This window comes from Bos indicus x Bos taurus, chromosome 17 (genome assembly GCF_003369695.1).
Source record: "Bos indicus x Bos taurus breed Angus x Brahman F1 hybrid chromosome 17, Bos_hybrid_MaternalHap_v2.0, whole genome shotgun sequence".
NCBI lineage: Eukaryota > Metazoa > Chordata > Mammalia > Artiodactyla > Bovidae > Bos > Bos indicus x Bos taurus.
The window spans coordinates 54304372-54318364 of NC_040092.1; the positions used below are offsets into that span (position 1 = coordinate 54304372).

Genomic DNA, 13993 nt, shown 5'->3' on the forward strand with positions numbered 1-13993 from the left:
ATGATCTTCAAGGAGCATTTACTTTTTTTGTAAACCTAAGAAAAAGTGTTCTTTTTTCCCTTAAAGGAAACGAGGTATCAGTTACTTCAACTTCGACCTGCACAGAGAGCATCATGGATTGGTTATGCTATTGCTTACCATTTATTAGAAGACTATGAAATGGCAGCAAAGATTTTAGAAGAATTTAGGAAAACACAGCAGGTAACAACCAGAAGTTAGACCTAGTAAACTAGGTCTGATTCTTAGTATAACTAAAACAGAGAAGTGTATACAGATTTACTGACTTTTTATTTGAAATAGTTTCAAACTTATAGAACAGTTGCAAGAATAGAACAAAGAACATAATAGAAGTTCACTCACATTAAGTAATTGTTAATATTTGATACATTTAGTTTATAGTCTCTGTATGTACTTAGCTATTTTTTCCTAAAACATTCAAGAGTAATTGTAGACACCATGCTCTTTTACTCCTAAAATGCTTTTGTGTGGTATTTCCTAAGAATCTCTATAGTTGTTAACTCTTATAGATAGTATTGTATAAATTATCAAAAAATTAGGAAATTTAACATTGATAGACTGTTACTATCTAATCCACAACCGATATTCAATATTTACTAACTGGCCTATTTATATCCTTTCTAGGATTTTTTCTTTTTTTTTTCATTTCCATGATTCAATTTAGAATCATACCTCACATTTAATTATCATTTTCCTATAGTCCCTTTTAATCTGGAAGTTTTGAAGGCTTTCTTTTATTTCATGACATTGGTGTTTTGAAGAGTCATGGAAGTGCTTTTGTAGGATATTCATCAGTTTGGACTTCTTTGATGTTTCCTCAGTATTGACACTGTTATGTATTTTTGGCAGAAGACTGCAGAAGTGATGTTGAGCCCTTCTCCGCTCACCACATTAAAAGCCATGTGGTGTCTGATCCGTTTGGTTTCTTGGTTAAGGTGGTGACTGTCAGGTTTCTTCACTATAAACCAGTTATTTTTTGTATTTAATAAATAATGTGAGGCTTTATGAGTAGTCTCTTCCTCATCAGACTTTCACCACTAGTTTTAGCGAAATTCCTTGATTATGATTCGTCCTTGGATAAGCCATTCCTATGATAGTGGCAAAATGGTGATTTTTCTTATTCCTTCTAGATTTATTTGACATTCTACTTTTAGTAAGCTTTCCTTTCTCCCCTATTTATTTATTATATGTAAGGACTTATGGATTCTTATTTTATTCAGTGGGTTTTAAGTTAATATTGTCAGTTTTAGTTGCTTCCTAGAGAGATATTTAGGAATTTTTAAAAATGAGTTTTATCAACCGTATATTATCCTTTGACTGCTTGTATGTATTTAAGTGTGAAAAGTTTTGTAATATGAAAATAAAATTCTCACTGTTAGTATTCCTTGTATCCATATGTAGACATCCCCTGATAAAGTGGATTATGAATATAGTGAACTCCTTTTATATCAGAATCAAGTTCTTCGTGAAGCAGGTCTCTATAGAGAAGCTCTGGAACATCTTTGTACCTATGAAAAGCAGATTTGTGATAAACTTGCTGTAGAAGAAACCAAAGGTATTTTTTTTTTAAGAGTGCAATTTATTCTGATATTTAACTATGACAAAAAACAAGCCTGAAAAATCATTGCATATAATATAGCTCTTTGATGACAAAATCTATTTCTTATTCATGCACTTCAGATAATTTGTAATGTAGGAAAAACATTTAAACAGTAGATGTTGTTATAGGAAAAAATAATGGTGAACAATAAATTGTTGAATGAAGTAACTCAGTGCAGTATTGTTTATTTAAGTGTCTGATCTGAAAATATTACAGTTTGATTAAAATATAGGAGGCAGTTTGCTCAATTTTGAAAGATAAGATTAAGTTTCTAAGAAACTGCTTATTAGCAAAACTGAATGTGTACAACAGACTTCTTTATTGTCAGTAATATATATTGATAAATCAGACTTCACTGAAGTGCTTATGGGTATGCAGTATACTTATGGCTTCTGTATGGTTTACCTGAATATCTTTCTGAATACAGAAAACATGAACTAGAAACTCAGGTTTGTATGTGTGGATTATGATAGGAGGATGGGTAGATCCTTAAATAAAGATCTCCAGTGTTACCATTTATTAGAGGGCTGTGAAAAAGGAGTCTTTGTAGTTGTAAAAGTTCAGGAACTGATTATGGAAAACAAAAGAAGAAGAACAAGTAATTGAGTACTTTCTAAGACTTGCCTTCTGAAATGCTGCTTTGCCTTTGTTAGACCAGGCAGCTGAAGTTTGTTGGTTTCAAATTTCTCACTGCCTTTGAAGTTGAACACTGGAGAAGTGTGGTGTCTGTGTGCAGAGTGGACTTAGCCATTATTCTTCTGTGATGAACTTTTCAGCAGAGAATAATGCTACTGGCAAGAAAAAAAATGGAAGTCCAAGGCGCCTGGAACTCATTTGTGAACTCTAGATCCAAGACAGCCACTTTCACATGATTTGATCATTCCTGAGCAGTCTATTAGTTATAAAGGAGTAGATTTCTGACTAATTGGAAAGATGATGAGATTAAAAAACCAGTTTCAGTTCCTTCATTGTCTACCAGCCAGCTATATGATGAGGGGCAAGATTGGGCTTCAGTTTCTTTGTGGAAATACATGACATTGTTCCAAATACTCTTAAGTACATTGTTTTATTTTACTCTTTTGATAACTTTTATTAGTGAGGAAGAATGACAGATCAAGCTGAGGACTCAGAATTGACCTATGGATTTTAGCAATTTGGAAGTTACTGATGACCTTACCAAAAGGACTTTCTGAACATTTGGAAGGAGGGTAGTAAAACCCCAAACAGGTCAAGTAGATTTCAATGAGATTTTAGTAGAGGAGTTGAGGGATAGCTTGCATAAATGACTCAACCAAGTAGTTTTGCTGTATAGGAAGCACATCCAGGGTAGTGATGGGTGGAAGGGTTGCAGAATCAAAAGATTTTTGCAGATTGTATTTATTGTGCTCACCGGATAATGAGATGGAATATTTGATACAGTAGAGGGGATGTGATCTAGTGGATAAATTGAAGGATTAGCCTTAGAGAACAACATGAATAGTTCATCCACAGTAATTAGAGATGATGGAGTGTATGGGCAAGTAGGTGTGTCAGTGTGGTGGATAATTTGGAAGTTTATCTTGCTTTCATTTTCCCAGTGAAATAGGAAACAGCTATCAGTTCATTCCACAAAATATGTTTTGAATATCTATGGTGAATCAGGTGGTGGGGACAGGGAATATAAAGAGAATAGAAGGGAACAACTAAAAGTAGAATCATCAATCATTGGGCATTCCAGTAACAAAGGCATTGATGTTAGTGATAGGTGGTCAGGATAATTTAGGAATTTCCTGGAGTGAGTGGTTGGCATAGTTAGGCAGAAAATTTCATTGTTAATTGTTATGCAATCAGTTCCTTCTACAAGGAGAAGGTGGGTAAAGATTATGAGAAGGAAATATGGATGGGTGTGGCATATGGGAGAAAGGTTACAGGATATTATTTATGTTTTTAGTAAAGCAGTCTTTTCGTCAGTGTAGAGCAGACTGTTAACTTTGGTGTTGTTGACATTTTGGGACTGAGATGTTGGAGATTGAAGTCTCCTGTATGTTGCATAATATTTAGCAGTATCGGTAGCTTATATCAGATACCGTAGCACCCGCTTCCCTGTTGTGACACTGAAAATGCCTCTGGTATTGCTAAATGTCTCCTGGATGACAAAAATGCACCTGGTAAGAACCACTCAGGATAGAGACATTAAGAATATGGGTTACTTTAGCCAAATTGCTTGGGTTCAAATCCTGACTCTTTAACAATTGACTTTGTCTGAGAGACCCTTGGAGCATTTACTGATTTTCTTTGTTTTAAAATGACACAGATAATAGTAGCCTATCTCATGGAGCTTTGAGAATTGAATTAGTTAATGCATGTGAAACATTTGAAAAGTCATTTTCACACTCAATAAGTGTTCATTTTTATTACCTGATAATAAAAAGGGGTGCAAGAATGCATTCTTGGCTTGAAAATAATACCTTTGGTGAATGGGAGCTCATTAAAGTAGGGAAAAGGATTCTTGAGCAGTGTTTGAGGCTTAGGTGAGTTTGGAGCTAATATGCTTCTAGTGAAACCAGTGCCCCAGTGCCTTCATCTGGCAGCTTCTTTTATGAGAAGGTGTGCAGCAAGCGAATAGTTGGGATCATACAGACCTTAAAACTGGTAAACCAGGGAGCCTAGGTTTTGAGATTAGTTACCATATTTGCGGCTGCTAATGTCATTCACGGATGAGATTGGTCATACAGCCCAGGGAAGACAAGCAGTGTCTTTTTAAATGTTGCTGAAAGGCCTGAAGAAACAGGAACAGTTTTTCTCTAAGATTGAAGGGTAGGATTGGTGAGACAGGAAGAAAGTCAAGATGGTTAAGCTTAAAGCAGGATACGTATTTGGTAGATGAAAAAGAGAGTATACTCATTAGTTGGAAGAGAGACAATGTGGCCATGATTTGGGCTGCTAGAGCAGAATCTTTTCGTAGCTGGTTAAAACATCACAAGGTTAGGGTAATGGACTGGCCATTAATTTAGATTTTCAAATTGTCTGTATGTTGTCAGGAGTAACTGAGTAGATGATGGCTTAGTGACTGTGTTCAGTCAATTTGAGAAAGTAGCCTGGAATTAGACATATACCTGAATAAATTGAGGATGTGAAGAGGATAACATTTCTACGTATGAACTTTTTAAAAAAGGAGAGACAATACTGTAACATTGTAAATAGTCTTATTGAAGGGAGTTGAGAACCCACTTCCCAATATTGAAGAGGTTTTAAGAGAAAGTCTAAGGAAAAGTTAAACATACTTAGTTAACTCAATTTTTTTTTTAAATCAGGGGAACTTCTGTTGCAATTATGTCGTTTGGAAGATGCAGCTGATGTTTACAGAGGATTGCAAGAGAGAAATCCTGAGAACTGGGCCTATTACAAAGGCTTGGAAAAGGCACTTAAGCCAGGTAACACTGATTAAAATTTACTTTATAAGCTTTAATTGCTTCTTTTGTTAACTTACATTGTGTTAATTCATTGAAAATGCTGACTAGAAAAACTGGTTAAGAATTGGTTCAAAATCTGAATACAAAAGTACATTTGTGAACTTCCATTTAATATGGCAGGCGAGGTGTTTTCTGAAACCTCTCTTCTACTACAAATTCATAGAAATAGTTGTAAAAAGAGTTTTGGAAACAAGTTTTAAAAATTCACAAATGAATAGCAGTGTCAGAAATATGAAAGGAAAATGCTAACTTATAGAAATGGAACTGTTTCCCTAAAGGAAAGAAGGAAGCGTAACTCTGTGGTAACCTGTGGCTATAGCAGAGTGTGGCCTGCTAGGGCAAGTGAATGTCGCCAAGCTGAAAGGGAAGCACTGTTTCCTATGTGAGAAGAAGAACGCAAATAAACTTGGTCCAGAGACTCTTCCCCCCAACCATTCTCTCGCATGAATGGGACCCACTTGTGAGGACAAGTCCCAGAAACATGCTGTCTACAAAAAGGCAAGAGTCTTATCCAGGATGATACAATTTGAAGCAAAATTTCCTACACAACTGATAGTGAACTATTCCTGGTACATTGATAAATGTGAGAGAAACCTTGTAACAGTGGCCATTCTCTGTAGTAACACTAGCATGGAAATAAGAGTGCGGGTGAAAGGCAGAGTAGAGAGCACAGAAGAGTGCATGATGAAGAGAGGTGGGGAAATACGGACAGTTATGAGAAAGGACCTAATGGAATCTGGGAGATGACAAAACCTACTTACTGATGGGACTTAAAGTTTTTATAGATTAAATATGAGAGGCCATACCTGAGGAAAATTAGTGAAGTGGAAGACTGATTGAACAAGGAAAGTTCTCACCTGAAAGTAAAAGAAAATATAAAAGAAATATGAAAAAATCAAGATAGAGGATAGATAATAAATCAAAGTTCCAAAATAAAGGAAAGATGTTAGAGAAGAGGCTGAAGAGAACATTAGAAAAGCCATTATGGAAACATAATAACCGAGCCTTTCTTAGAACTAAGTAAAGGAATCAGAATTTGAAAGGCCACCTAAAGCAGAACAGGATAAGGAAAATCATGTATTTTATGTAACTGTGGGTTAAAATGTGGAAATTTTAGAAGGAATTATTCTAAAATGATGGTTGGTATATTTAGGTGGTTACATTATGATAATTTTTCCCCATGTTCAAATTTTCTGTTTAATATGGTAATTTTTATATATTTTCAGAAATTTGTAATTTTCTAGCAAAATGTATAATTACATAAGGAAAAAATTTTTTTTGGTCTGCAGCTAATATGTTAGAACGACTAAAAATTTATGAGGAGGCCTGGACTAAATATCCCAGGGGATTAGTGCCAAGAAGACTGCCATTAAACTTTTTATCTGGTAAGTGAGAATAATTGCAAAGGAATGGAAATTATATTATGGTATACAATATCTGCCCTCGGTTTTAAATATATGAGTATGCATATTAAGATTTTAAGGTATGCCGTGTTAGAGTTGTTTGGGTAAATGTTTAAGTCAACAAGATTTTTTTCTTCCAAGGTGAGAAGTTTAAAGAATGTTTGGATAAGTTCCTAAGGATGAACTTCAGCAAGGGTTGTCCACCAGTCTTCAATACTTTGAGGTCGTTATACAAAGATAAAGAAAAGGTAAAGCAAAATACATTGGTTGTTTTATTTTTTGACTATGATTTCTTTGCTTGGTGTTTGGATAATTGGTTTTTGATTACCCATGCAGGTAGTACACACTTTGTGAATCTGCTAACAGTCTTCCTAGCCCTTAGACTTTAAATGCTTTCTGTTTATTTCCTTTTCATTGTCTTCTCTCTTTAGCTGAATAATTTACCACCTGTTTGTTTTCTATCTTTTGTTTCTGGTCTGTACTTTTTAATAAATCAGTGCAGGTATGAAAAGTTGGTACAGTAGTGATTTCTTCAATATTGTCTCTATTCCCTCCTCAGGGTGAAAGCCAGAAGTAATTTTTTGTTTTTAAACTAAACTAAGTTTTAGCTTAGTAATCTTTATCCTTTTTAGTTGGTAGAAAAAAAATTCTGTCAGAAGAATTTGTTTAATGTCCCAGTAAGTCAGTTTGTTCTTTCAGCTATGAATACAGTATTCAAATGCTTGTTTAAGTGTGTTTTAATCTTAATTTAGATTATTTTAAGTGCAGTGACAACAAGACATGTTGGCTGGATTAAAAAAACAAAAACAAAAACACTTCAAAGATGGAACAGATTAAACATACTAAACACTTAAAGCACAGTCTAAGTCATAAGTGAAAGTCAGCCGGTCAGTGGTGTCCGACTGCCACCCCATGGGCTATACAGTCCATGGAATTCTCCGGGCCAGAATACTGGAGTGGGCAGCCTTCCCTTCTCCAGGGGATCTTCTCAACCCAGGGATCAAACCCAGGTCTCCTGCATTGCAGATGGATTCTTTACCAACTGAGCTACCGGGGAAGCCAGTGCACAGAAAGGGTGCTTATTTGCCAGTCTTTTCTTGAGAGGTCTAGGATATGGGCTTTATTGACAACTGTTTCACTTTTCTTTTTTTTTCCTTGCTTAAATCACATTAATAAAATGTTTTTCTTCTGGTTTGGGCAGAGTGAGAACGTGATGCTTGTGAAGCAGTCTTGATTGTAGAATCATATATATTATTATGACTTCTCCCTTTATGGTTGTCTTATTTAAACCTAGATTGGTGAAAAGAAAACAACCTAATTTATCTTTTGAGTCTTTCCACACACAGTATTCATTCAATTTACAGAAACAGTTCTTTCTTTTGTTCTCATTTCTTAAGTTTATGTAATATTGGATTAAACTCTGCAGTGATGATAATGAATGCAACTAATTCAAACAGGCTTGGGAAAACAAAACTCTTCGTAAACATGTAGCTCACTTTATGGGAGCAGAAGAACATGAATGTTTCAGAATAGCCTAGCTGTGACCACAGTTTTTTGAGATAATGGAGAGAGCTGGTATTAATATGTTGAGTCAGTTAAGTTGAGGTCATTTAAGAGAGCTTCTATAGTAATAAATTCATTATAGATGGATTAAGCAAAGAAGGGGATTATAAATTAAAAGTATTCACAGATCTCTTACAAAGCCAGGAGTCAGTAGTATAGTCATGACTCACGAGAAACCAGAACTGGGACAGCCACTCACTCTCCTAGATCTCAGAAACCCACCTACTATTCCATGCTTCTGTTTTATTGATGGTTTCCCCTGGATGATGAAATTGAGACTTGATGCTGTCATCTATTGGTGGAATTTCTCTTTTCACATAGTATTTAATTCTTGATTTCTGAAGTGCAGATATTAACTGTGGGTATTATTTATGTAAATTAAGATAAAAATGAACCAAGATTAAAAAAATAATCCATAACATTACCTCTTTTTGTCCATCCTGTAAGTTTTGCCTTAAAACACACCTTCAAAAGTGTATAGTCTTAAATTTTTATCCATAGGTTAAAAGGTATGTATGTGAGAGACCGGGGGTGGAATCAGAAGAGAGAGGGAATTGGAATATTTATTTAGCCCTCTAATAGTAAATAACATGCTTTGCACAAGCATAGTAACTATATAATAATTTTTCTTTTTTCTTTTTTTTACTAAAGTGTGCTTGTGTGTTTGTACTGTAGGTGGCAATCATAGAAGAATTAGTAGTAGGTTATGAAACCTCTCTAAAAAGCTGCCGGTTATTTAACCCCAATGGTAAGTGCTCAAGTTTTATGTTTTAAAAAAGTCTTAAAAATCTTACTATATTATGAAATTCTTGATCAGAAGGTTAGTATTGTTCATTATTTGGTCAATAAGCTTAGTATATTTAAACATTTTTCCCTTTAAGATGCATTAATATGTATATTATGTGAAAATATTTGATAAGAAGATGATAACAGTAGCTTATTGAAAATTTTATGTTGAACTTAAAACATCTCCAAAACTACATGTAATAATATAATGACCCTCCATTTACCCACCACTCAACTTCAGTAATTTTTACCTCATGGGCAACCTTATTTCATCTATATTTCTTACTGGTATTCCTCTACTCCCTTGTTATTAGAAAACAAATCCCCCAAATCACATCATTTCATCCATGTATATTTCAGTATTCTAAAGATCACAACCATAATAGCATCACCATACTTGAACATTAATGCTTCCTTAATATCAAAGGGAAATGTCCATGCTTACATTTCCAGGTACCTTAAAAATATTTTTTCTCTTTGTTTATGAAGTTTATTTGAATGAAGAGCCAGATGAAATCTTTACTTTGAGTTTTGTTGATATGTCTCTTTAACTTTATTTTATAAATCTGTAAGTTTCCCCTCTGTTTTTTCTTTTTTCCTGCAATTTATTTATTAGTTGTGTGTGTGTGTGTGTGTGTGTGTGTATGTGTTTAGTTTTTCTGTAGTCTGATTTTTGCTGAATATACCCATATGGTGTTGCTTAACAAGTTGTTTCTCTGTCCTCTGGATTTATTATACATTGTAAGTTAAATATAGAGCTATGTAGTCTAGTATGGTAGCCATTAGTCACATGGGGCTATTAAATTTTTTTTAATTAAGTAAATTTAATTAGTCACAGTAGTCACATTCACGTGCTGCTCAATAGCTTTGTAAATCTAATGCCTACCATATTGGACAGGGCAAATCTACAACATTTCCATCATTGCAGAAACTTCACATGGACAGATCTGACTGTCTACAGGTTTGATGAAATTTTTTTTTTTTCCCTCATTTTGTTTTAAAGACAAAGAGATGAGCAAGATTATTCCACAAGTGGTGGTGTGTCCTTTGATCAGAAGGCATGAAGTGTTTATTTCATGTGTTACATGAACTGTTACAAATTACAAACTAGTAATATTAATATCTGCTAATGTAGCATTTCAGGTTATACAGAAAAAGCAAGATAAATGCTTTTTCACCTTTGCCTGTCCTACTTTTTTGTTCTTTACCAGTTTGAACTAATGAATTTCAAAATAGTGAATTGACTATTAGTAGCATCCTTCAAAGGTGTTATAAAGGTATTATTTTGAATTCATGGCTTTAAACATATTTGATGTTTTAAATCATTGCAATTTCAAATGGTTCCAACCTTCACATACTAGGGTAGTAGTTGATAGCTTCCTTGCAGTTTTGTATAAAGAAATATTCTAGTTCATCTTGTATACTTGCCCATAGCAGACCTGTAATCGGTTGTTTTTCCCAAGGAGCCCTGTTTCCTACAGTGGGAAAACCCAATATGGGACCTGGGGTGCTTATTGCTATTGAGTTGATCACTGTTTCTAGGTCTCAGGTGAATTTTAATAGTACTTTTTAGAAGGCGTTACCATGGTTTCATTGGTTAATCATCATGATGTTCCTTTGATTATCAGCATTTTCCTACATATTTTACAAATGTGGAAGAGGTTCAATGACATGCCCAAGAATATGCAGCACTTTAGTTGCAGATCTATCAGATCGGGAGTTGGTGAGTTCCACTCCTATTGTTTGTCCACTGAGCCATCCTACTTCTACTAGGATAAAAATAAGCAATCTGTTGCTTTCTTTGAAAGCAAATAACAGTTCTTTAGATTTTAGAAATTTGTATTAAAAAGCATTTTTTAATGTGTGGGTTGTATATTTAACTTACACATTTTCTTGTGAGTATATAAAAATAAAACTGAACTAAAATACAGAATAAGTATTTTTACTTATCTCATTTTTTGGTATAATTTTTAGTTTAACCCAAAGTATGCATTTTTGCATATTCAAAATAAAGATATATTAAGAATCTTATCAGCAGAATTCAAAATAACCACATCACAATTATATTTCTGTATAGTTTGGTACATTAGCTAGAGACCCAGTTAAGCAGTCATGCCTTTCTTTTTTTCTTTTTTTTTTTTTAACCCTACATTAATGGAAATTTTCTCTTTATTCTTATTTTCCCCCCTCATACATAACATCCTGACCATAGTTCTAGTACAATTTGTTGTCTCTATCCCCCACCCCCCAGTTTTCTTTTTGGGTAATTTGTTACAGCTTTGATCTCATTTATCTGCCATGTTTATGATAAGCATGGCATTGTGCTAGGAGCTGTAATGATACAGAGCAGAAAGTGTGGTGCTGTCCAAAGATCTTATACATTTAGACCTAGTTTCATAACTAGATGCATAAATAACACGATTTGACCTACTTTCCTTATTAATAAAGATAGAGCCACTTTGAGGTGGCTAGTCTCTTTAATATAGATAATGACTAATTTTTCTCTACCTCCTCCCCCACTCTTTAAAGATGATGGAAAAGAGGAACCACCAACCACGTTACTTTGGGTCCAGTACTACTTGGCACAACATTATGATAAAATTGGTCAGCCATCTATTGCTCTGGAATACATAAATACCGCTATTGAAAGTACACCCACGTTGATAGAACTCTTTCTTGTGAAAGCTAAAATCTATAAGGTAAAAATCTTTTCTGCTTTTTTTCTTATGAGGTAATGAGACATAAATTTTTAAGAACATATGTTACATTCTAAATGCTCTAAGAAAAATGATGTATTGGATAGCTCAGCACACATGGAATAACAAATGTTTTTCTCAGTCTGATTGCTTTTTAGACTTTTCATGGTCATGCTGATTTGCTCAATTATTTGCATCTATATATACATCAACACGTGTATACAAATATACACAATGGTTATTCATATATATGATTGTTCATAATATATGTTCTCATGCATTCACACATATCTGGTTATTTTCTTGATTTTAACTAGCAAAGATAATCAAAAGTAATTAAATTTGCTGTGAAATGTTTGTTTCTCTTAACATCTGAATATGATCATGTATCAGTATCTGGTAATCTTAATAAAATGAAACTGGAGATTTCTACTCTGAATTCTACATGTTATCTCTGCTTCTTCAATTCCTGTGTCTTGCTTGAGAATCTCTAGTCATATGTTCTAGTATCATTTTAAAAGTTTTAATATAAATTAAATAATAGAAGCTCTTGGCGAAGAAGTTCTAAACCAATAATTTATGTACCAAAAAATAATGAAATTAAGTAACATTTTAAAGCAGTTTTTAAATGCCAGGGTAATGCTCATTAGTTTTGTGGCTTTGCCAGATGGACTAGTTAGATGAATTAAGAATGAGGATCGTCATGGAATGCCCACTAGTGGTCCGAATTGTAATGTTTCCACGATAGCTTAGAGTAGAAATTTGGCCATCCTTTTGCCTGTTATGACCTTTACATTGAATTATGTTGTTCCCACTTAAAAGGTTTTGATTCTTTGATTCAGCCATTATTTTTCAGTATTCACTGTATGCCAGGCACTGTTGTAGTGTGTAGCCAATGAGGTTATAACAGTAGACAAAATTTTTAAAACAAATCTTTACTGTCAGAGAGCTCATAGTCTACATTGCCAGAAAGGTATCAGAACTTATAGTAGATGGTATGCATCTGTGTTGATTAGGGTTGTAAGAGATAGAAGGTTACCTTTGGAAGCATTTGTGTCTTAGTTATTTATGAACAGGAAAGAAATTACCTGCGTAGTAAAATTAGCATACTGACAGGTTTATTTTGTTTTTGTGTCCTCTTACTTTAGCATGCTGGGAATATTAAAGAAGCTGCAAGGTGGATGGATGAGGCCCAGGCCTTGGACACAGCAGACAGGTTTATCAACTCCAAGTGTGCAAAGTACATGCTAAAAGCCAATTTGATAAAAGAGGCTGAAGAAATGTGCTCCAAGTTTACAAGGGTTTGTACAGCTAGTTTGTTTGTTTATGAATAAAAAGTTCATACTTGTATAACTTGTTTATTTTTCAAAGTTTACTTCTGATATTTTTCATATCAAGATAAGATTTTAATTAAATTGCCTTGACAAAAAAAATTGAAATCAGTATTACTATAAAACATTTCTCAGGTGGCACTAGTGGTAAAGAATGTGCCTGCCAGTGCAGGAGATGGAAGAGACCAGGCTTCGATCTCTGGGTTGGGAAGATCCCCTGGAGTAGGAAATAGCAACCCACTCTAGTATCCTTGCCTGGAAAATGCTGTGGACAGAGGAGCTGGTGGGCTACAGTCCATGGTGTTACAAAAGAGGTGGAGATGACTGAGCACACACACACGCATCATTTTTCAAATAAGGTTTATAGTGGGTTTTTAAACTCTGATTTATATTGAGATATGTTCAGTTGAAATTTTTAGGGGTGAATATACTCATATTAATTGAGTATGTGCTACTGTCCCATCCCAAATTATGTAGATCTTTTTGATTAATCATTTATGAGGGTTTTTTAGTGGTTAGAAATATAATTCTAATTTCTTTCACATATTAACTGTTCCCTCTTACTCTGAGAATGGTTTTAAAAAAATAGAAAATTGTTCTGAAAATTCAGTCAATTAAATCCCATGGTGTAATACTGTATTTGGTAAGAAATCGTCTTTGATTATGTCTGCTTTTCATATAGGAAGGAACATCAGCAGTCGAGAACTTAAATGAAATGCAGTGCATGTGGTTCCAGACAGAATGTGCCCAAGCTTATAAGGCAATGAATAAATTTGGTGAAGCACTTAAGAAATGTCATGAGATTGAGAGAGTAAGTAATATATACATAAACGTTTCTCATTTTATTCTGTTACCCATTGACAGTTTTGGGGAAATCCTCTTAATTTTTCTTTTCTCTCACTTTCTAATGCATAACAAGTAATTGCTAAAAATCACTATTCACATTTTTCAAAGTTTATAATAAAAATAATATAGATTACATATTCAGCAGACTTCTCCATTGTCTACTCTTCCCATCAGAATTCATGTGAAAAACTTAATGGAAAGTTTGTATCTTGACTATGTTTTCATTGATTTTTGGATGTTTCTTTCAAATTGATGCTGCTTCTTCATTAATACATACAAAGCTCATTAAGCTATGCTA

At 34.1% G+C, this 13993-nt stretch overlaps 1 protein-coding gene across 3 annotated transcripts in view; it reads left to right on the forward strand.

Moving 5' to 3' along the window:
- NAA15 (N(alpha)-acetyltransferase 15, NatA auxiliary subunit) overlaps nt 1–13993 on the forward strand; it is a 73402-nt gene that overhangs the window by 35898 nt on the left and 23511 nt on the right. For 2 of the 3 annotated variants that reach the window (XM_027567382.1, XM_027567383.1), the window contains exons 5-13: nt 67–201; nt 1420–1573; nt 4912–5031; nt 6360–6455; nt 6615–6721; nt 8712–8784; nt 11352–11521; nt 12667–12819; nt 13532–13660. In XM_027567382.1, coding sequence (XP_027423183.1) covers nt 67–201; nt 1420–1573; nt 4912–5031; nt 6360–6455; nt 6615–6721; nt 8712–8784; nt 11352–11521; nt 12667–12819; nt 13532–13660 — 1137 coding nt within the window. Of the gene's footprint in view, nt 1–66; nt 202–1419; nt 1574–4911; nt 5032–6359; nt 6456–6614; nt 6722–8687; nt 8785–11351; nt 11522–12666; nt 12820–13531; nt 13661–13993 lie in introns of those variants that run through there. The other variant, XM_027567384.1, reaches the window with a different exon arrangement.